General features: G+C 41.5%; 2 protein-coding genes across 2 annotated transcripts; one reads left to right on the plus strand and one right to left on the minus strand.

Annotated features, from left to right (window-relative positions):
* Nucleotides 1–1,625: 1,625 nt before the first annotated feature.
* LOC124007680 (peroxiredoxin-5, mitochondrial-like) lies at nt 1,626–8,133 on the plus strand. The gene is made up of 6 exons (XM_046318371.1): nt 1,626–1,832; nt 4,920–5,054; nt 5,207–5,338; nt 7,535–7,573; nt 7,651–7,715; nt 7,870–8,133. The coding sequence occupies exons 1-6, from the start codon at nt 1,740–1,742 to the stop codon at nt 7,976–7,978; spliced, it is 573 nt and encodes a 190-aa protein (XP_046174327.1). The 5' UTR covers nt 1,626–1,739; the 3' UTR covers nt 7,979–8,133.
* Nucleotides 8,134–8,307: 174 nt separating this feature from the next.
* LOC124007689 (nuclear RNA export factor 1-like) lies at nt 8,308–23,822 on the minus strand. The gene is made up of 21 exons (XM_046318381.1): nt 23,609–23,822; nt 22,708–22,939; nt 22,466–22,604; nt 22,283–22,366; nt 22,034–22,138; nt 17,073–17,153; nt 16,880–16,949; nt 16,673–16,761; nt 16,485–16,592; nt 16,157–16,266; nt 13,109–13,145; nt 12,911–12,982; nt 12,742–12,797; nt 12,353–12,460; nt 12,181–12,239; nt 11,865–11,980; nt 11,733–11,775; nt 11,569–11,641; nt 9,717–9,899; nt 8,588–8,648; nt 8,308–8,469 (listed from the first exon to the last, which is right to left on the minus strand). The coding sequence occupies exons 1-21, from the start codon at nt 23,640–23,642 to the stop codon at nt 8,431–8,433; spliced, it is 1,899 nt and encodes a 632-aa protein (XP_046174337.1). The 5' UTR covers nt 23,643–23,822; the 3' UTR covers nt 8,308–8,430.
* Nucleotides 23,823–24,143: the final 321 nt, after the last annotated feature.

The following is a 24,143-nucleotide window of genomic DNA, read 5'->3' on the forward strand; positions in this document are numbered from 1 at the left end:
AACATTATGTGGATATATTGAAGTAACATCTCAAGACATCTGTCAGGAAGTTCAAGCTTGGTTGCGAATGGGTCTTCCAAATGAACAATGACCCCAAGCATACTTCCAAAGTTGTGGCAAAATGGCTGAAGGACAACAAAGTCAAGGTATTGGAGTGGACATCACAAAGCCCTGACCTCAATACCATAGAACATTTGTGGGCAGAACTGAAAAAAACATGTGCGAGCAAGGAGGTCTACAAACCTGAATCAGTTACACCAGCTCTGTCAGAAGGAATGGGACAAAATTCACCCAACTTATTGTGTGAAGCTTGTGGAAGGCTACCCATTAAAGTTAAACCATTTAAAGGCAATGCTACCAAATACTAATTGAGTGTATGTATGACCCACTGGGAATGTGATGAAAGAAATAAAAGCTGAAATAAATCATTCTTAAAATAAAGTGGTGATCCTAACTGACCTAAAACAGGGAATTTTTTACTTGGATTAAATGTCTTGAAATGTCTGAGTTGAAACTGAGTTGAAATGTCTTTGGCTAAGGTGTATGTAAACTTCTGACTTCAACTGTATATAGTCTTATATGTATATAGTCTTAAATGTTGTGTAATTTGTTAGATATTACTTGTTAGATATTTCCTCACTGTCGGAGTGTGTTAGCCATCCGAGCTCAAAAATCAAGGCATATTTTCACTAACACCAATGAAACCGAAATATGTGCAATGGTTAAGTCTCTCGGGTTTGATTGGTTGGATCAGAGAGGACCCTGCTGAGACTGTCCTCTCATTGGAACGCTGGAAGAAGTGCAACAGATTTTGCTTCCCCTTTGCAGTGCTTTAATGACATTTAGTTCTGCATTTTAAAAAGGTATAATGGAAAGGGGGATAGCTCGTCAGTTGTCCAACTGAACGCATTCAACTGAGATGTGTCTTCCGCATTTGACCCAACCCATCAGAATCGGTATAATTTGTAATGATCCTATAAATATAATTTATCGATGTGTTAAGTGATTCATATGTAATGTAAGGTTTAGTGTAGTATTTATATGTGCTTGTTTCAATTTCATGAAATAAAAATAGTTAAATGGGTAAAACAGTTCATAGCGGTTGAAAAGGTAGTGTCAGGTTCCTGCCAGGTGGAGAGGCGGAAGATTTTAGTAAATTCCTTGCAACCAGACAGACGCTCGAGTTAAACCTGAGGTAATATCGAAGATTTTTTATAACTAAACCAAGATAGACCACAGCCTGTCGTTTCCAACGGGAACAAATGAGTCATAGTGGGCAGAACAATCTATGAGTTTGGCAGAGCCAAGCAAAGAGTTAGCGAGATCCTATTGGCCCGTTCTAGTGACATCCCGTTAGGGAACGACTACTTAAAACGTTGACAAAGGGAAACGTCTACAAAACTCAGCGCACTCTGTTAATAACATAATTCTCGTTTAGGGAAAAGAAAATTGAGATCAAATATTTCATCGATGAGAACATTTGCAGAATATCGGCCATCTTCTTCCATATTCTCCCCCTGCCGGCCACTGGACTTCCTCTACTACCATATTTGGTAGTGAGTGGAAACGCCAAGCGGATGATTCACATTTATACATCCGGTGAATATCTGCCTCATTGTTCTGTGGTAACATTTGTAAGCCAATTTTTGTGACAGCCACACTGAATTTGCGGCAGCCAGCCAGTCTGTCCTCTGCTACCACTCGAACAACGTTAAAGGGGCTCGTCTCAACATAGGCCAATGATTTCCAGCTCAGCATTCCTCAAAGGGACCCGGGCGGTCCAGTGCTTCAGACCGTTACACACCACACTCATTGCCAACATGCCTATCAAGGTAAGAAATGCCGTCAGATCGTCAGAAAAAATGTTTGATCTAAAAATAACGCTCCTTCAGTTCACCTTGACTGCAAACTCTGTTTAAAAATGTTTTTAAACACGTGATTCTTCTATTTATTCTCCATGATGCAAACATCCTCCATGCTCAAGCCGCATTATCTAACACGTTACTCGATGGCCATAGTGCCCTGATGATGGATGGGTAAAGCATGATCGACTGGTGCATTCAATCAGTGAGCACGGCTACATGCACACGCAAACGAACTATAATCTGACTAAAACGTTTGACATGCTTTGCAAGAATACAATTTTCCTTAATAATCATGTTTACAATGACACATCTGAAGTAAGGCTAAAGTTAACTGATGAGACGTTTTAATACATTCAGAAAATCGCCAAGCCAAATAAAGGTTATACTACACAGTGACCATGTTATTTTTGCGAAGTCTATTTGACTTTGAGTTCGGACATATCGTTTTCACATACACTTTATATAAAATGCATATACTTTCCTAACTCACTTCACTTGAGCATAATACCCACCAGATGCATGCGTTTTGTTTTTACAGATGTCTAGCCCGAATTTAACCTTACTTGACGCACATGCGCTTCGCTTTTCAACTAGCTAGCAATGCGGAAGAGTGCGGCCCAATTCGGCGGAAAATCTATTTCTCTTCAGCAGGTAGCGTTTTTTTCATTTCGCCCACCAAGCAAGGAGTTTTTGTATGGAGGTCAATGAGTTTGTTTGGTTTAAAAAAACAAACATTTATTGCTTATTTGCTACATGAGATTTATTTGATGAAAGTCTATTCGATAATGCCTAAGTTAAAAGTGTACTTATATAAGTAGGACACGTGACATCTTGGCAACTTTGAGAAAAAAAACACTATAGGAGTTGCCTCGATGGCTATGGATATTCATAATGAGGCAAGTAGCATAGGATCTTCTCCATTGAATTTACATGCGGTTGATGTCAGCAACCCTCATCGAATATTCAAAACATGATTACAGTAATGAGATGTATCCACCAATCCAAACAAGGGATAGGCGTGATGCTGTACAGTCTGCCATGCCGCTTTGTGGACAACTACTCCCATTAAGTGTCTTGTCAGTATATCTATAATCTTTGAAGCTAGCATGTTGGAGTCTGTGTGTACCGCCGTTTGTGCCACGGTGAAGCCAACACATGACTTGTTGATAATATTGAACACAAGCAGTACACAGAACGAGGCTTCGTGCCTTATGTCCACCAGATGCATCGAACTCTGCGTTCCAGTGGAAGTCATTCATTGTCAATGGAGCAGTCCGCAAAGCTGCGTTGGGGGGGACCGCATGAGGCTGGGGTGTGTTCTGTGTACCTCATTGGTTCAATGTTTTCAACTCGTGCGTTGCTTTAATGTGTGGGGGTACAAACATAAGTACAGACTCCAACTAGCTAGTTGAAAAGCGAAGCACATCCTCGTCAAGTATGGAAAATGCGGGCTGTTTGACATCCGGCAAAACAAAACTCCTATGCATCTGGTAAGCCTCGTTCACATTACTACTAAGCGGTCCGTTGCACTGGATGTCATGCATTTCAATGATGAAGTCCACAACGGAGTGTAAACACAACGCCCCTTTGCGGTTGAATGCTCCATTGCGAGACGGATGATGTTGCATACTTTGAAATTGTTCAAATTTTGCATCTTCAGTCCAGCCAGAGTCCGTCGAAGAACCGGAAGTTACCAAAGTACAGAAGAAGATGAAAATATGTGGTTTTCGGTGATGGGTTTTATGGGATAGCTAGCAACTTGGAAACAATGACCCATTCCTATAAGTGAGTACTATTTTAATAGTAATGTTAAAATACACGTTGGCTGTTAAGCTAATTATATTATATAACTGTTGCCTCCCGTTTACGTTTATTGTGTTGGTAATGGCGTTTTGTTTTTGATTATTATTATTAGGTGGAGGTCGCTAGCTACAATGGTATCTTCAGCCTAGCTTTTAGCTAGCTAGCTGCTCTGCAGCACAAGCTAGCTTGATTTGCTATGAAATAAAAACAGTTGAGGAAAAGGTTACTAAACAAAACATGTTTTATTATCACCTGAAACAATATATTAATCATGTCTTGAATGAAAATGTCATATTTGTCAATCTCACAAAATAAATGCTTTCTCTGACGAGAGGCAGTTGCAGTGTGTTCAGTGTGGTGCATACGTTGGCTTTATCGAACGTATGCGTCAAACTGTATGCGTTGACGGCTTGACAGAAATGGTAGCATACTATTTTGCGCAGTGGCGGTCGATGTGTTTGAAGTTTAAGACTCTGAAGATGATGTATTGAAATGTGTCACGGTGTAAACAGGTCATCAGCGGGTGGCTGGGACATGCGCACATCAAATCCCCCGCGGGAACTCAGATTAATAGTGTTTTCATTGTCCTAATAAATTTTAAAGATTGCTCAAAAAAGCAGATTTTTATCGGTGTATGCTTACTTTGATTTTGACTTTACACCGATTTAGATAACTAATGACTAATGCCATACTCAGCCTTCAGTTTAATATTTTAACTATTTAGTGTGAATGTAAACATACTCAGTCTACCTTTTTTTTATAGGTGCAAGATTAGATAACCGGATGGGGCAGGTTTGGAAACTGTTACCACATCATTTGTAGGGAATCAGATCTGATATATAAAGGCATATGGCACGAAACCAGTTTTTCTACTTACCACTTTAGACACCTGTCCTTAGATTTTTCCCAACATGCCATTTTTATTTGTGGTAATATAGCTGAGTCAGTGCATGACTGAGCCAGCTGCTGTTCGTGAGTGCCCCGGAAAGGACTCTGCTTTTGGCTCTACACATTCAGCAAAGTCACGATGCTCCAGTAGTAACTTTTCAAGGCCATTGTGGTGGCAAAATGTCCATAACCACTCCCTGCAGGTCCAATACATTATTCAAATGTTGCTATACAGAGTAAAGTTCCAAATTCAATATCTGTGACTAATGGAATGGGCTTTGCAGAACCGAATTAGATTTTAAATATTTCATGTATAACTTGGTTGACCATCAAGTGTTTGACTGAATGCTTCACACTCACTAGGTTGGAGAAAAACTACCGGCAGTGGAGGTTCATGAGAATGAGCCAGGCAATAAGGTGTCAATGGACCAACTCTTCAAGGGGAAGAAGGGAGTTCTCTTTGCTGTGCCAGGAGCTTTCACACCTGGGTGCTCCAAGGTAACCTCCTTTCAGATCATCCTCTTAATGAATTTACCTGGATGTGCATTCCTCTTTATTATTTTTTAAAGGTTTGTTCACTATGTACGTTCTGCATGCATCATCTGAAACCACTGTTTCACCGCAAGTCCTTTCTTGCTCTTATCCCTCAGACTCACCTTCCAGGGTTTGTGGAGCAGGCAGCAGCGCTGAAGAGCAAGGGTGTGCAGGAGGTCGCCTGCATCTCCATTAACGACGCATTCGTTATGGCTGCCTGGGGGAAGGAGCATGGAGCAGGTGGCAAGGTGCAGAATGCTGTTTGAAATTAACAAGCTGATACCTTGACCTTCAGCCTTCTGAATTGTCTGTTCTTGTAGTCTACATAGTGCATTATTCAGTCCTGGGCTGAATATCTCCCTTCTGTTATTCTGATCTCCAGCACTCTACTAGGTACAGGAAATCTTAGTCATCTGGTTACAAGTCTTTGTCCTAAGTAATCAATCTGCAGTTGCTACATACATTTCTAGACTTTAAATTGAATTATATGTACCCAGTGATTATTGAATATAAATTACAAATGCTTCATGAGCTTATTTCTACTGTCCTATACTATCAGAACCCCATATATAACCTCTTCTTACTCCATTGTTGATAAACAATGTAATTGTAAACAAACACTCTAGGCTAAAAACTTGATTAAAACTATAATTTTGAGCTCATAGATGGCCTTGCATCCATAGCTGTCTAGGAATTTGAATGGTTACATTTCCCAAGCCCCGTCCCTCAGCAGTTTACCAAAAACAGTGGCAGGGTGTATGGCTTTGATGTTTTAACGTCAGAATGCCTCTTTAACATTCATTGGAAATGTCTTCTTTCCCAGAGACCTTATTACAACAAGCCTAGAACTGGTTAAATTATAGTACCAGTCAAAAGTTTGGACACCTACTCATTCAAGGGTTTTTATTTGGACTATTTTCTACATTGTAGAATAATAGAAGACATCACAACTATGAAATCATGTAGTAACTTTTTAAAAAGTTAAACAAATCAAAATATTTTTTTAGATTCTTCAAAGTAGACACCCTTTGCCTTGATGACAGCTTTGCACATGTGCTGAGCACTTGTTTGCTGCTTTTCCTTCACTATGCAGTCCAAACCATCTCAATTGGGTTGAGGTCAGGTGATTGTGGAGGCCAGGTTACCTGATGCAGCACTCATCACTCTCCTTGGTCAAATAGCCCTTACATGGCCTGGAGATGTGTTTTGGGTCATTGTCCTGTTGAAAACAAAATAGTCCCACTAAGCGCAAACTGGATGGGATGGTGTATCGCTGCAGAATGCTGTGGTAGCCATGCTGGTTAAGTGTGCCTTGAATTCTAAATCAATCACGACCGGGTCACCAGCAAAGCACCATCACACCACCGCCTCCATGCTTCACGGTGGGAACCACACATGCAGAGTAGGTGAACGGATTATCTCCGCATCTCACAAAGACACGGCGGTTGGAACCAAAAATCTCAAATTTGGACTCTTTACACCAAAGGACAGATTTCCACTGGTCTAATGTTCATTGCTCATGTTTCTTGGTTCAAGCAAGTCTTCTTATTGGTATACTTTAGTAGTGGTTTCTTTGCAGTAATTCACCCATGAAGGCCTGATTTCACCCAGTCTCCTCTAAACAGTTGATGTGTCTGTTACTTGAACTCTGAAGCAATTATTTGGGCTGGTAACTCTAATGAACTTATCTTCAGCAGCAGAGGTAACTCTGGGTCTTCCTTTCCTGTGGCGGTCCTCATGAGAGCCAGTTTCATAGTGCTAGACTGTTTTTGTGACTGCATTTGGAAGTTCTTCGAAATTGTCCGGATTGACTCGTTTATCTTTGCTTAGTTGAAGTGTTGCCATTATATGGACTTGACCTTTAACCAAATAGGACTATCTTCCGTATACAACCCCTACCATGTCACAATGTCACAACTGATTGGCTCAAATGGACAAAATTCCACAAATGAACTTAAGGCATTCCAGGTGACTACCTCATGAAGCTGGTTGAGAGAATGCCAAGCTGTCAAGGCAAATATTTTGATGTTTATCACAATGTAGAACATATTCCAGGTTCTTTTTTTTTACTGAATAAGTGTGTCCAAACCTTTGACTGGTACTGTATATTGAGATCTTTCAGTCTAGGCATGTTCTTGAACATTTTGCATCTCGTGTTAGGCCGGGAATCAATCCAACTTTAAAATGCAGTATTACGTTTGCGAAGATTGCATTCAAGGTAAAAGCTGCAGACGTCGATTCAATTGGAAATGACCTTTTAATTCAATGCCATGAACGCTACGGCTTGGTTTCGGATTGAATCCCGGCCCTAATCTGCACAGGAGTGGATATTAAACATGTATGCAAGCATGAAATGAATATACTGTTTGTAGTTTAATCATACATATAGCTAGTGTACCCAATTTATACTTGCGTGTGTGGTGTCTACGGCCTGTCTTTTGCAGGTGCGAATGCTGGCTGATCCTACTGGCGCATTCACTAAGGTAAGATAAGTCTTCAAAGCCTTGATTTTATTAGTGTACACTTTGTACACTGAATGTAACCCCCATTTTATTTACAGGCAGTGGACCTGTTGCTAGACAACGATCAGATTGTTGCTGTGCTTGGAAACAAGCGCTCCCAGAGGTGAGGTCTTTTCCCCTATATCAGTGTTAACTTGCTGCAACAGACTAGAGTGGGTCACAGTTAACACTTCTGTTTAGTCTCAACATTTGGATTTCACACTGCAAAAAGCATAATCAACCCCAATAAAGTAATTCATATTCCTTATGTCTCTCAGGTACGCTATGTTGGTGGAAGATGGCGTTGTGAAGAATATCAATGTGGAGCCTGACGGTACTGGTCTGACATGCAGCCTGGCCTCTAATATGCTCTCTGAGCTGGTGTAGGCCTGTTGGGACTAGCTCAGTCTAACCTTAAGTTACAATGCACTGTCATACTACTTTACCTGACCCTTGTCACATGCCTGTGAAGATAGATGTGGTTTAATGGACAGACATATGGTTCATAAACTGTGATTAAAGCAAAACATGTAGACTGCAAAGATGTTCAAGTTTTTTTCCACCTGCTTGGGGACTTTCTGGATGATGGCATGGCAGTCCATGCCAAATTCAACATGTAAAATTAACTCATCCTAGAGGTTTAGATATGCTTTAAAGGCATAGCAGTTCATTTGAATCCTTAAGGTTTGTGCAATCAACAATGCAAAATGACAAGCAGACATGAATATGTTCACTTTTAATTTTAATGACAATGAAATGCTTGTTATCTAGTAATCCAGGAGGGGATTAAGAATCAAAAGGGAATAAGTGACCATTTAAAAAGCTCCAATCATTCCTATTCACTTTATGAAAGCGACATCTGGGATCTTTCCATGAGCCTGAGGAGAAACAGAAGTTCAGTATGAAGCTCTTAAGGGTACTAAACATTAAGAGACATTCAGTCAAACGAAAGCAACACACATTGCTCCATTCGATATACTAGGATCAAGCATTTACCTTAAGGTCTGTGAAGACCTGCCCTGCTCGGTTGAAATCCCACTCATTGTCCTGCAGGCATCTGAAATACATTGATCAAGTAAGCTAAAACCCAACATCATGAAGCAGTGTTTCACTACTTGAGCCCACTTAATCTAGGCCATGGCTGCAGATCTGTAGAGAGAAGGCACCCAGTGTCCAGTCTGAAGCATGAGCGCTACTGCGTTGCAACCTAGCGGTGGAAAAAGTCCTGGTGTGCCCATGTAAATTACAATAAGCCCCCCCAAAATGTTTTTGGCTCTAAAATAAGTTTGTGCTGAAACAGACCAATCACAGGCCCCGGTTGATTCAGGCAGTATGAAAACTACGTCAACCATGACCCTTTGCTAGTTACGGCCACTTTCAACGTGATTTTTTTTGTTGTTGGTACCATTCAGAAATATGGCACGCTTCAAATCGGGAGTTTTCTATAGGAACAAGTGGATGACATCAGCGCTACCACTATCTACTGGTTTTAGTGTCTGTCCACTCCCCAGAGCTGAATATCCTAATCACATTCTGCGCATGTTTCTTTAGATCTACTTTACACACACACACGGTCCCACTGTCAATTGTGAATGATGCATATTACAGGTGTAACGTCCATGCAGCATCTGCATACCAACCATTTGATCTCAATCAGTTTCAAGGGGAGATGCTTTAGATCTTGAGTTAAACGGTGTGTTTCGAATTATGTACAGTGAGCAACCTTTACAGCAAATGGCGTAAAACTGTAGCATAGCCTACCTGGGTCTAACTTAATCAATGTACATATTTTGCATAGTGGCGCTCTGAGTTCTGGCTACATGATTACAAAAATGGACCAATCGATCCTCCTAAAATCTCAATGAGATGTTTGTCTTACAGTAACGTTATGCTGTTATGTACAATACTATCATTATGTGATCTTGCAGACATTGATTCAGCTTTGATCTAACTTTATTAGACAAGCAGCATTCACCAGAGTAGCCTGTTCTCTAGAGCACAGACTGCGTAAGTAGAGAATCATGCGCAGACGCTTCAGAGCCTTTCGCTGTCGGGAAGAGGGTCCAGAAAAGTTAGATCCGCAGCCACTCTAAAATCAAATGCAAGTTAACTGTGTGCCACTCACTTCTGGGACCATTCCAGGTTCATGCCGGACTTTAGGGAGAAGGCAGAAAGCATCTCTTGCTGGGGAGCTGAGAGGGTGGGGACAGGGCTGCTGGATGGTGTGGGAGCGGGTGCAACAAAGGCCCGCCGGATCTCCTCAGTTGTAGCATTACGAACAAAAAGCTCGTCGTTTACTATGCAAAGACTGTTGAAACAAAGACAAACAAAAAAGACGACATTACACATATCTTTTATTATACTGAGTTACAGTCAAGTCATCTAGCAGAGTTGTCAATACACTAAATGACCAAAAGACTGCTCGTCAAACATCTCATTCCAAAATCATGAGCATTAATACTGCTATAACAGCCTCCACTCTTCTGGGAAGGTTTTCCACTAGATGTTGGAACATTGCTGCGTTGACTTGCTTCCATTCAGCCACAAGAACATTAGTGATGTCGGGCACTGATGTTGGGCGTTTAGGCTTGGCTCGCAATCGGCGTTCCATTTCATCCCAAAGGTGTTCGATGGGGTTGAGGCTCTGTGCAGTCTAGTCAAGTTCTTCCACACCGACCTCGACAAACTACTTTTTCAAAATTTTACCCCTTTTCTCCCCAATTTCGTGGTATCCAATTGTTGTAGTAGCTACTATCTTGTCTCATCGCTACAACTCCCGTACGGGTTCGGGAGAGATGAAGGTTGAAAGTCATGCGTCCTCCGATACACAACCCAACCAAGCCGCACTGCTTCTTAACACAGTGCGCATCCAACCCGGAAGCCAGCCGCACCAATGCGCCGGAGGAAACACTGTGCACCTGGCCACCTTGGCTAGCGCACACTGCGCCCAGCCCGCCACAAGAGTCGCTGGTGCGCGATGAGACAAGGACACCCCTACCGACCAAGCCCTCCCTAACCCGGGCGACGCTAGGCCAATTGTGCGTCGCCCCACGGACCTCCCGGTCGCGGCCGGTTACGACAGAGCCTGGGCGCGAACCCAGGGACTCTGATGGCACAGCTGGCGCTGCAGTACAGCGCCCTTAACCACTGCGCCACCCGGGAGGCCCGACAAACTACTTCTGTATGAAACTCGCTTTGTGCACAGGGGCATTGTCATGCAGAAACCGGAATGGTCTTCCCTAAACGGTTGCCACAATGGTGGAAGAACAGAATCTAAGGGGCCTAACCCAAACCATGAAAAACAACCCCAATCCATTATTCCTCCTCCACCAAACATAACAGTTGGCATTATGGTAGCGTTCTCCTGGCCTTCGACCGAAACCCAGATTAATCCGTCGGACTGCCAGATGGTGAAGCGTGATTCATCACTCCACGGAAGGTGTTTCCACTGCTCTAGAGTCCAATGGCAGCGAGCTTTACACCACTCCAGTCAATGCTTGGCATTGTGATCTTAGGCCTGTGTGCGGCTACCCAACAAAAAGTTCCTGTGCTGATGTTGCTTCCAGAGGCAGGTTGGCACTCTGTAGTGAGTGTTGCAACCAAGGACAAAGCGCTTCAGCACTCGGTGGTCCCGTTCTGTAAGCTTGTGTGGACTACCACTTTGCGGCTGAGCTGTTGTTGCTCCTAGACGTTTCCACTTCACATGACCGGGGCACCTCTAGCAGGACAGAAATTCAAACCGACTTGTTGGAAAGGTGGCATCTTGTGATGGTGCCACGATGAAGGCCAGTCTACTGCCAATGTTTGTCTATAGCAATTGCATGGTTGTGTGCTCGATTTTATATACCTGTCAGCAACGAGTGTGGCTACAATAGTCTAATCCACTAATTTGAAGGGGTGTCCATATACTTTTGTTAACATAGTATATTGAGGAACCATCTCTATGCTTGTGGTCTGGTACAAATGTCTAGACCTACCTTGTCCCTCCAGCCGGCACTGTGATGAACACCCGAGAAAAAGCTCTGACAGAGTCTCGGGATTTACCTTCAACTAGGGTGAAAGAGACATGGTTAATTACTTTTTTTGCTAATGAAAATGTGGGAAACAGTATAATAAGTTTTAAAAGTTTTAAAAAGCATACCTTCTTTGAACACTCCAGTGACTGTGAACGACAGTAACGTGTTCTGTAAAAGTGGAGAGAGAAGAGATTGAAGCTATGAAATCAAGGATGGTCATGCATGCGAGTTGATGGTTAGAAGTGAATTCTACTCACGGTGAAGGTGTTGACGTCCACATTTAGCGATGCGGTGTCATGGTGCGTTTTGGGCAGTTCATTCAGGAAAGCCACCACATTCAGACGGGTGTGCTTCAGTAAGCGGAATCGTGTGGCTGAAAGAACAGAGGGCAAGAGGGTTTATTTAAGAACAAAGATGTTACTCTCAATGTAGTCTTTTACTTTGTGTATATGAGTGACTTTCACAACCAAGAGGTTTACTTTATTCAGAGACTAAATTTGCACTGAAAGAGATGACAATGACATCAACCATTACTTCTCAAAACTTTGAACTAGAGAATCAGAAGAGACTCACAGGGATCTTTGAGCTTTTTCAGGTTCCGAGTGTCTTTATGGTAATCTCCGAGACTGCACCTGGAGACAGTGACTGACTATGTTAGAAACAGGTGACAAATAGGTGCTGCTGAGCATGTTTATAATACACTGTTTATGCTGCTGGAGACATTAACAACTAGCCGAGGGGGTACCTGGATGGGTTCTGCATGGTAATGAACATGCTCAAGGAGAAGGTCGCTCCATCATGGTAGGCATCTAACAAAGGTTGTCTGTCCCCGGAGTCATACACACTGTAGTATCTACAAAAAAAAGTGGGGGGGGGGGGGGGGGTTTAAGTTACATCAGAAGAAACATACAACTTACATTTCCAATCGGTACAGATAGATGTTCTATTGCAGATCAATTTGTCGTTTAAAGAATAATCCAAATGACATCAAATCATTCTCCCCTTTTGTTCTAACCATTTATAACAATAATATACATTTTAGCGAGTCAGTGTTTTGGGTTCAGGCTTAGTGTGTATCTGTGGATTCCATCGTCTTTCCCTGTTACACATATAAAGAGCTAAGTGCAAACTCACTGTTGTAGGAAGGCGAGGATGGGAGTCTTGATCTCTTCTGAGCAGAAGTAGCTGGCCTGTGACAGCAGTCAAAAGTAAAGAAATTGTAAAGTAAAGAAAAATCTCCTATTTTGACAAAGGTGATTACATGCACAGCCCAGAATGATAAACAATTGGTTGTATGTATTACCTTGCAGGGTGGAAGGGCAGCAGGAGTCACCTCCACATCAAAGACTATAGGAGGGGGGAGATCCTGACCATCCTAGTGAGAGACAGAGAGGTCAAGGAGAGAACTAAAATAACTCATTAAAGAGTTGAAAAGGTTTCACAAATACAATTATAATAATATCAAAAACGGAATGGAAAAGGATGAATTTAGAATCCTTACCAGTTTGAGAAGCCTGGGGAACCTCTCTCTCACCGTGCTGTCCGACATTCACAAAAACACAGAAGATACAAGACACGGGAGTTAGTGCTGCTGACCAAATTATAAGAGACTCTTGAGTCATCCCCCTGAATACCATTTAACCACACACACACACACGTTTGCTCATGCACTCACAGCCTCATCCATGGATAATAATCTCTAATAGCTGCCCAAATGTTGATATAATCCCCGTCCAGACAATTAACAAAAATTAGGGGAGGAATTTGGCCAAAGACCAATGGACTTGATTTGTCATTATCAGGGTGGTTTGAACTTCATATTTGATTGTTCAGGATAGACCACACCCATGCCTGATCATGAACTAATCAGCTCTGCATATCAGTGAAGAGGTACTTAATGTTACACGTCCTCATGTACTAATATGAACAGGGATACAGATAATACAGATAAATCAAATGTCAAATAAATCTACAGCGACAGTCCCGATTTCGCCACCCACCCCGGCCCCCTTTCCTGTGGCAATGTACTCACCCCTTTGTGATACTCACCGTCCCCCCTACACGCCGAAACACACTGACACACGCTGTCTTGGAAGGGGTGGTAGGGGTAGGGGTGTGAACGTTGGTTGTGAGCGCTCATACCAACAAGAGAAAGATCAGTGCTTTTCACACGCATAGGGGAGTGGACTGGTAATTCAGACGTGTGATGTGGCCAATGTGATTGGTAGAGTCCACAAGGGTGGTACCGTAGTAAAACTAGATGTTGCATGTTTGAGCTGTCCGATACACACGTCATAGAACCAAGAGATAGTGAAATGGAATCTAAAGACTGCAGGGATGAGATGTAGAGGTGATGATAGACTGTTGGAGATGAATGAATTCCATGAAGCAGGGTTATGAGGGGTTAATCCGTTACATAAAGGCTGGTTAAAGTTTACACCCTGTCGTTTCATGTAGAAAGCAACTACACACTTGCCATCAGTGTATTTCACCAAAGCCATAGCGATATGTAGAACAGAGGGGGATGGAGGGAAGCGCTAGACTTATGGTAACATAGAACAAGACAGAGTCGCCGTATCAAACCAAAACAGCAAAGGGGAGTTCACAAAAAGCTTTGATAGATGATGCAATGTCACTAGGAGTAGAAAACGAGTAAATTGAGGAGGCCATGCACAGCATCCCCTTCAGATGAAGACAATACACACAAATAGAACTGAAAAGATAAACAGAGTGATAGAGAACATGAAAGTTGGGCCCTGAGCACCACTACAGACAGAGCACTATTGGAAGTAGCTCTTTGTTGCTTGCATTGATTGACGCAAGAATTATACTGCATCTCACACAACACATTTTGTACCAGAATAAATTATAAATTACATTTTGGACCCCACTTCAACTTTAACATTCCGGGGGTGGTTAAAAATAAATAAGGCATTCAAGCAAAGGTGTTTTTGTTTGATATTTTTAGGGAAACATGTTGAGAGCGATATCTGAGGACTTGATCAGTGAACATTGACATGACTGCATGTCTTTATGCCCACAGAAACTTTAAGAGTCATATCCTTAAAAGGAAATCAACTTCCTATATTGAAATCCCACTGATTGAGGGTCTCTCAATAAATGCATCTTTGTGTCCCTCATTTTCAAAGCCTCTCCTCCTCTCTGGCTGTTACATTCTGAGGACGTGTCCACCAACCTGCGAAAAACAAACAAGCCTTGAAGTAAAGGCATGTTAGACTTAAGGGAATTATGAGAAAGCTTGTATTTGGGGACTCTGCTTGGCTTTGTGGAAACCTCTCTCCCTCTCCAACCCCAGGCCTGTAGAGCAAATCTTCACCTTCATTTTCTTCTTCACTTCAATGTCTTCTTTGCTTAGCATATACTGCATGTACGTGCGTGCGTACGATGTGGCCAGATGCACGGCTGTGCCTGTCTTAGGTTGTCCCGGTATCAAAGGTGGGATCTTACCCGTCATTGGCTAACCAGCCCTCTTCACTGGCCACATTTCAGGACCCGTTATAGGGGAGGATGGAAGGAGGTACCATAGCCCAATCAGCATGTAGCACAAGCAGATAGTAAATACCATGTTTCCCATGTTTCCCATATGAATATTTAAGGAATCCCTTTCCACAATGCAATTTTCTTAATCCAAGCTCCTCCCAAAGTATGGGTCTCAATGACTACTACGGGTCAAAATGCTGTGGTCAGTATTATCCAAGATAAGTGTGTGTGTGTGTGCTCGAGCGAATACTTCTCGACATTTAAATTATATGGATTTCCTTTCTTTATGTAAACATTTTATACAGAGGTGTCTGTAGGGGGCACAGGGCCATCTCCACTGCAGAAAAAGATGGAAGGTAAAGATGAGCTGCAGAGTTTCGGAGAGGTAGAGCGAGACAGACAAAGAGCACTCAGACAGTTGAACCTGCATCTAGAAGGGGGAGGGGTGGAGAATAATTAAAGTGATAGATGTAGCCATTATCCTCAAATACACCATGTGTTAAGCTGGTTAATGTTGAGGTATATGGCGTGAAGAGGTTAATGGTTTGATCATGTCAAAACTTCGGCAGGTATGGCATGCATGGACCTTAAATTAAAAGAATCATAAAGGTGGTATTACATTTGAATTCTGGTGCTTCCCCACAAGCATTGAGTAGGGTATTTGTAGGATTCCAACATAAACCAAAACATTGTCTAAGAACAGATCATCTGAAATCTTAACTTCTTCACCACATATGTTATTGTAGTAAAGTGGGAGGGCTCAGTGAGAGGCTCTCTGATAGGATGGTGTTCACTAAGCCACTCCAGTTCTTTCAAATTTGAGCGGCGCGTTACTATTCAGTAGTACCACACCCAACATGTCCTTCCTGAATCATATAATCCATAAATAACATAATTTCCCACAGCACGGGAATTTTCTGAATACATTCAAGTTCCCCCCTGAAATACAGGGAATAGAGAGCTAAACTAACCCCCCCCCCCATACACCTCACAACACACTGTCAGCATCATACTATTACCCACCCACCCATCCTGAGCACAGACTGACCTTATGTAAGAAGCATGGTCCTTGAAATAGTCGCAAAGGGGATTCCTCTCCAGCCATAGCTCCACCAGCTTAAGACCCTTGATCCTATCCAGCTCACGCTCTGTCTTTAACTGGAATGGTAGGGACAATAAAATCTAATCAAACAGCCAGTAGCCTAATTGATACTCTAAAGATCTGACAGAGAGAGAACTCCTAGTCCCCAAGAGTAGTCAATTTACTAAATGAATTATGTGGATAACTGAAAAGCAACAGAACTTTGTGCAATCCCAGTAAGGATCAGTGTTTGAGTAACAACCCATTGTGCCTCAACCAGACCCGATCTCCTCACCTCATTATGAGAAAGATTGAGTGTCTTCAAGTTTGGAGCCTTGTTGACCAGCTCTGACAGGTCATCCAGCCTAAACAGCTTGTTGTTGCTGATGTTCAGACAAACAAGCTATGGAAGGAAACAAGTAGGGATCAGTGGAAAGGAAAGCATACATATTATTCAGCTACAAGTAAGGGCCTCATCCATACCTCTGGAATGTTCTCCTCAATTATCTTAATAACAGCGTGCATAGAGTTCTTTCTGTTCAATGTCACATCAATGTTCTGGGAAACCAGGTCTGTGAAAATCAGGGAAGCGTAGGACTGTTAGATGGCACTACCAAAATCCATGTCATATAATGTAAATGTACAGTGAAAAATATTTGATGTGACTAACTGCTCTTGCCGTGTGCTTACCTGGGTCTATCCGGATGTTGTTCAAGTCCAGGGCTTGTTGAGAGCCATCAAAGCGTTTAGCCATGCATTGCTAATGAGGGGAAAAAGGGTTTTAATAGACATTCAGCCCATACATCTCCATGCATAATAATGTACTTTATTAAAACCCATCACTCCATCTTCTATTCATTAACAGTGGGTCTCCTTGTCTTACCTTTAGGTGCTCCAGATCAGCTGGCTTTAGTTCAGACTGAAGAAAGGAGGGTGGAGGACAGGGATTCATCAGTACAGTCACCTGGAAAGATGGAAGTTGGAGGAGTGAATGGCATGTCTTCTAATGAGTATCCCCAAGGAGAAATGGTTCTCCTTGAATTCCAATTGGAAGCCCTAATCATTAACCACCGCTTGACCCCTTCTCAAGATCCTAATGATGGTCCTATCCTTACTGATTTGCCATCCTCAAACCATTAACCTGGCCTCAGCTGTTTTTATATCAATATCAAATCATTTCTGGGTAACAATTAAGTACCGTACTGTAATAATCTCCATTAAAATGGGCAAAAATAGCCTTTGAGCGAAAAACTATTTCTCAATAAATATGTTTGCTAGGACTGCCTGGCTGTTGTGTGAGTTAAGGGGAAAACTGAAAACTAGCCGTTATTTGGACGTCTTTGTTATTGTTCTAAAAAACAAAATTTACCGCATGGGGATGTCACCATGCAAAGCCGAAACTTCCACCCATGCAAATCTGCTGATTAGTAGGTCCTGTGTAGTCCAGCAACAATCAGGAAATAATATTTTTTATTTATTTTTAAATGTTTTAAATCTCACTTTTACAGTGTTAGTTTCATCAGATGTTGTTGTACAATATGATATAAAACTAGGTCTGTCCTTGACTAAAACAGAAAGTTCTGTTCTTTTGGCCAATCGATTGGTCAAAAAAACAAGAACATGTACGTGTATTTCTCCATATACACACACACCCTGTGTTTTAGTAAAATCAACTATATGTATTGAGCTCGCGGTTTGATGAAACAGGACATACCTCAAGAGGGTGCCAGAGATCTAGATAACCAGAAAAAAAAGGGAAAAAAACTTACCCTGACCCAATTTTTCTCCTCACTCAGATTCTGCTATTACGCTCCTGAAGTTGACAGTAATAAGCTACGTGAGGAGTCGGCAACCTTTCTCATGTTGAATGCAAATTCATCTTACCATTTCTACCGGTCTGCATGCCAGTTATGGTTTTCAGACAATGACTAAATTGACAAAACTCGTAAATGAAATAAACCAAAACTTGATTCTCACAAGTGGTTCCTCCTTTAAAAGTTGCGTCATACTGCGGCACACCTTGTGTGCTTCCGCAGCACGTAATTTAATTATCAGCCATTTTTCCTGTTACTGCAAGTTATTGCTAGTTTGACCACCAGAGGGCATTCCGTATTGGCATTACCAGAGAATTTAAAACCTTTTTTGTAATAACATAGTATATGGGATTGATTTGAATAAATGTGGCTCAATTTGATTAATATTATGGTGAGAGAAAAACGAAACTCTCAGGGTGGAATGGAAAATATGGTGATGTACAACATGACTGTCGGGAGTAGGCTACAGGATTGGAGGATTCTAAATTGTTTGCCTTAATTAGACAACCTTTTTCCAATATTTCTGTAAATCACTGATATTTATTCCCATAGTAATTCATTATGGATCCATAACTAAAAATCAACATCTGCATTTTGAAAGTATTTATCATTATTTTATTAAGGAAATGTGTTTATTTGTTTATTAGGCCACTGTGCAGTCAACAATACATACTATAGAAAACATGGGAAAGTCCCTAATTCCTTACATAAGGGAGAGCAGGCCATGTCTGTACAACATAATGCAGGGCACGCGGGAGACCGGGGTTCAAATCCCCGTTGGGGAGGAAGGAGTCGGCTGTCTTTGGAAATAGGAATTTGTTAACTGATTCTGTGTGTTATTTCATTAGTTGTGATGTCTTCACTATTATTCTAAAATGTAGAAAATAGTAAAAATAAAAAAATCCTGGAATGAGTAGGTGTCCAAACTTGACTGGTACTTGCATAATTAATTTCAATAATATTATGGTGTTTCTATTCCATGAAAATAGAAACCCTCAGGGTTTCTGTTAGGATGGAATGGAATATATGGAGCTGTACAACTGCATTTTGAAAGAGTATTTATCATCATTATTTTATTAACAAAATGTGTTTATTAGGCTACTGTGCAGTCTACAATACATACTGTAGTAAACATGGGAAAGTGTCTAATTCCTTACATAAGGGAGAGCAGGCCATGTCTGTACTACAGAATGTTGGAGACTAGGGAGACTAGGGTTCAAATCCCCGTTGGGGAGAAAGGAGTAGGCTGTCCTTGTACTGATTCCATAGTTGTGATGTCTTCACTATTCACTAAAATTCTGGAATGAATAGGTGTGTCTAAACTTTTGACGGGCACTTGCTGGAACGGAAAATGACGGTCGGCAGTACAGTACTGGGTTATTTACGAGGAAGGAGTAGGCTGTCATCGTAAATAAAAATGTGTTCATAAATAACTTGCCTAGTTACATAAAGTTTGCACTAAGAGCATAACATTTCTGCACCCTAATTTTCTAATTCTTGTCTAACCAATACCCAAATGGAGATTAAGAGAAAATAAACATCCGCATTTGAACGTCCTTTTTTCTCGTTATTTTATTTTCGAAAGCATAAAGATGTTGAAGAAATACTGTACTGCTGTTTTGAGTTTGAAATGTAACACTTTAGAGTACTTAAGCATCGGATACATTGCAAGTTGAGGGATTTTCACAACAGTAGCCAGGCTATAAAAAGTCTATTGTCCTGCTAATAGGAAACACTTGCATGATGGGCTACATTCTTTATTGTAACCACAATGTCACACATCATTTGTATCTACCTTTCCAATTACTTTTAGGGTTTGGGAATTACAAAATGTGTGCTTTCTTTTTAGTTACACTGTTTTAGTTTGAACGTGCAGACTTAAACTCCAATTACATTTACATTTACATTTAAGTAATTTAGCAGACGCTCTTATCCAGAGCGACTTACAATTAAGCCCTCTTGTTGTTTGTAAAGTCAAATTCAAAAGGCACTCGCACATCTGAGCTATCTTTTTTGGAGGTGCAACAGCCGGATAAGATGAGGAAAAAGAGGAAGGAACCCGCACACTGCTCTTGATCGTATCACTGATCTTTAATACGCTTTACATATCGTCCTCACAGCCTCCGTCAGAGCTTTTGTGAGTTTTAAAAAAATTAGCACTGTTATGTAGACCTAGCCACACCACATCCATTCCACGCATGGAAAGGGGTTGGAGGTGAAGTTAAACAAATAAGTGCTACCAAATATAACAATATGCATTTTAAAAATATTCAAATCAAGTGTGTACATAAAACGTATTAAACACAATGGGGACATCGACCTACCAAGCAAGTTTTCATAAATCCTTGGGTACGGTGTAAGAAAAACATAATTTATGCTCAAATTTACAACAACATACAAATAATGTCTGGAGGGTGAATAATGTCTGGAGGGTGAAAATCCAAAAACATTCTGGCTGATTTTATTTTGCGGCTGGCAGTTGGCCTTGGACCAATTTATCACGCAAATAAAACATGCCAGTGTTTCTTGACTGCATCTCCCACTTTTTGCGAGTTCAAAGTATATGTAGTTGTGAACATTACAGAGAGTTCTTTAGCGGGTCTTTTTTGTAGCAGGTCATCTCATGTTTTCCCCAATGCCAAATTAAGAGCTTCTTCCACACATTGTGGAGAGTAACCTCTTCTTAGAAACCTATTGCGCATCTCTGCTGCTTTTTCTAGATAGTCCTGAAAATGATTTGTTCCAAGTTCCAACAAATAATAATACTTTTCCCCCTTTCCACGTTAAAGAGTCCAATTGACAAGAGTTTTTAGCCACAATCGGCCCCAACCCCAATGAATACATTTGGGCACAGTCGATAGCATGCTGGACTTCGGGCTAGAGTGTTGAGGGTTCGAAACCTGCTCCCTGCTTGTTATAATGATACAAATCATTGAATATGGCTGGGGATTTTTTTTGTGCTTAAATAGGGATTTTTGTAAATTAACTCTATGACAAAATAATACGCACAATCGTTTGCCTCTACAATAACTAACATATTCCTCTCAATTGTACAGTTTTTGCTGGACTAGTTATGACGCTATAACTACATACATTTGCTTCCCTGTAATGTTTTGTCAGCCATCTTTGCTGAAGTCACACTCGATATGATTAGTCATATAAAATCCTTGGGATCCAAATGCATAATGAGTGCTCTAATTCCTCCTTGTGGTGGTCTGGAGCAATGAAGCCGTGACACTGGGTACCTTCAAGTCCCGCAGTGTAAACTCGCAACTTTTAAAGGAGGAACCACTGTAGGTTGTGCACTCTGCCAACAATGTGTCCACTACGACAATGATAACGGGAAGACTGGAATAATAATATTGAATGCATTAAGATAAATTCCCAAAATCAAAGTAACAAACACTGTAGATTAGAAATTATAGGAATTAACGGTAAATGTACAACTGGTGATATATGTAATGGGGAATTGAATACACTAACAATTCACACAATGAAGTTATGAAATAATATACATGCAGAAATTGGTGGGAGAGAGCGCATTCTGGAGAGAGAAGTGGTATATCCGACATCTGCATCGGCCGTGCAGCATTTATGACGATACGGCCTCAGCAGAAGTCAGGGCATTCATACTTCTTGAGCTTTGTGGAGCAGTTGTCAATGAAGTGAGTTTGTGTTTTCTATAGGATAAACCGCCCCCATCTACCGTCAACAAATCATGTCAATGCAGAGTTATACAGAGCCCTCCGCATTGTTACAAAATTTGGGAGGTCCAAGGTGATGGGGTACTGAGCTCGTTTTGGCCTCTGCAGGCTCCGCAATTGCTTCACACCCTGCATATGGCGCATCCGACCACATCTTCAGATCAAATGGATTAGTTTACTGAGATGGGTGCATGCATACACACACACACATAACTCCTGATGACATAATGCGTTTTCATGTCTGGTTCCCAGTCTGCCAAAATGTTCCACTTAACACTAATTGATCAAACTGGCAGAGATCTTGTGGAAGGGGAAAAAAATTGTACCTTGTAGCCTTCTTTGTCTGTGATCTTCCGAGATACCTTTAACAAGGCATTCGCAGTGATGGAATCGTCAATATAGAACTGTGCTCGGTTTCCCTCTACTTGGTACTTTGGAAAACAGAGGTGTAGAAAGAACGTAGTTTAGGTTATATTAAAAACAATCAAATTAAACAATTTCAAGGGACATGGGAATTAAACTATTTATGGACTAACTTGACCACGCAAAAGAGCCATTAGGCAGTGGTCACTTACATGTACTGGGGTGAAGGGTATAGAGCAGATACTCTGCAGAGCTGTTATGAGCCAGTCTTTGTCATATTTCTTTCCATAGGGGACCTGTAAGAGTCACAAATTAGCATTGGTTAATTACAATCCAATCGATGACAGCTTAGTAGATCAGTAAAGCCACCCAATTCATTCACAATGTTGACTCACAAATATCTTGAACCAGGTATTGCGGCCATCTCCACCTCCATCCCCTCTGTTATTACCACGACCCCTGTGACCTCCTCCACCTCTGCGGCCACGATCAAAGCGGTCATCACCACGGCGATTCGGCCTTCCGTAAGGGTTACTGGCAAGGTAAAACCATGAGAGGGTTAAAAGGATAACTTCTATGATAAAACCTATAAAGATTTTAAATTAAATATTCCACCTAATTTGCATGACAAACCCACAATCTGTGTTGGGAGGACCCATCTTGGGAGTTGCTGTCTGTCATTGCCACATCTCCATCCTCATCGTCAAATCTCGCTCTGGGTCCCTGGCCGCCACTGCCTTTTTGGCCACCACGATATCTTGTTCTTGTCCCTGGTGCTCCTGGCCCCTGGTCACTATACATATGGGCCCTAAAAGGACCCCTGCCTTTGCGGTTGCGGAACGTTTGTCCTCCAACTCTGTCATCGTGATCTGATGGACAAAGTCACAAAAATGTGTTTTTGCTTTCACAGAATAAGTACTTCAACAAGGTCACGGCAATTAGCCTGGTAATGGCCCATATTTATTGTCATCGTCGTCTGTTATCATGCATGTTTGGCAGAAGCGCTAGCTAATGCACTCTTTTACTACGCCAACACGTTCTGACTTGCAGCCACGTTACGATGTAGTTAGCTAGCTAGCTATGGAATTACTCAACGTTGCTGTTGGCTAGCTAACTAGTTACCTAACGTTACTTGTCACACAAGAGGTGTGAATGTTAGCTAGCCAGATATATATGCTGTCAGAGTGAGTATCAGCATGCGAGCCATGGGTCCAGTGTAATAAAATAAAAACAGTACTAACTAACTTAAAAACCACAAATAGCTGGCTGGCTAGCTACAGTATCTAGCTGCTTTCTGTGGATAACCCCTAACGTTCCCTGGCTAACTTGTTTATGTAGCTAGTTAACGTTAGCTACCTACGTATCAATTGATAGTTACTGTCGTATTACATTTAGTATTACGAAAAAAACTTTAGCTGACAAGGAAGAACATTGCTGTTAACAGGTTTGATTAGCTAAGCCACAACAGCTAGCTAACGCGTCAATTAGCTAAGCCACAACAGCTAGCTAACGCGTTAGCTAACTAACCCTCATCGTACCGTTCTGGTAACGTGAATCGTCGGCTGTTGACATAATCAGGAACCGAACACACACTTAACACGAAGACGTAAGTCCAATAATACTGGATAATATCACTTCTATATGTAGATCAATTCGAGTTTATCATCCGTAGCTAGCAAATACATTCACTTTGTTCGTAGCATGCAATGTATGACCCCGCAGTCTGAGCATGTGCATTCGATTTGAACTCGTTTTGCTCACAACACGCTCTGATAATGACGTCATGAACACTTAATTCTCTAGCAATGTCTTCAATACATGTATTATGTGTGTGTAGTCCTCAGATGTTGGATCTCACACTGATCTCAGTGTGTGCATTTCTTTTATTTTTTTGTTTCATAGTAGGCCTACCTGGGCCCATATTCATAAAGCATTTCAGAGTATGTGATGGGCTGGTCTAGGATCTGATGCCTAGTTAAATAAAATTAAGAATCCGTTTGGCCTTTAGATTATTATGAATGAACAGGGGGTACCCGATCCTAGAGATGACCAGGGATGTTCTCTTGATAAGTG

Source organism: Oncorhynchus gorbuscha, linkage group LG02, assembly GCF_021184085.1.
Source record: "Oncorhynchus gorbuscha isolate QuinsamMale2020 ecotype Even-year linkage group LG02, OgorEven_v1.0, whole genome shotgun sequence".
Classification (NCBI taxonomy): domain Eukaryota; kingdom Metazoa; phylum Chordata; class Actinopteri; order Salmoniformes; family Salmonidae; genus Oncorhynchus; species Oncorhynchus gorbuscha.

What these genes read in the sequence shown, in the direction of transcription:
- LOC124007689 (XM_046318381.1), bottom strand. Translation starts at nt 23,642, where the DNA reads ATGTCAACAGCCGACGATTCACGTTACCAGAACG. An exon ending in GGGTCCTCCCAACACAGATT is followed by an intron (nt 22,605 to 22,707) that starts GTGGGTTTGTCA and finishes TTACCTTGCCAG; the next exon opens with TAACCCTTACGGAAGGCCGA. An exon ending in TCAATCTTTCTCATAATGAG is followed by an intron (nt 16,267 to 16,484) that starts GTGAGGAGATCG and finishes CTACCATTCCAG; the next exon opens with TTAAAGACAGAGCGTGAGCT.
- LOC124007680 (XM_046318371.1), top strand. Translation starts at nt 1,740, where the DNA reads ATGATTTCCAGCTCAGCATTCCTCAAAGGGACCCGGGCGGTCCAGTGC. An exon ending in TCACACCTGGGTGCTCCAAG is followed by an intron (nt 5,055 to 5,206) that starts GTAACCTCCTTT and finishes CTTATCCCTCAG; the next exon opens with ACTCACCTTCCAGGGTTTGT. An exon ending in AGCATGGAGCAGGTGGCAAG is followed by an intron (nt 5,339 to 7,534) that starts GTGCAGAATGCT and finishes TGTCTTTTGCAG; the next exon opens with GTGCGAATGCTGGCTGATCC.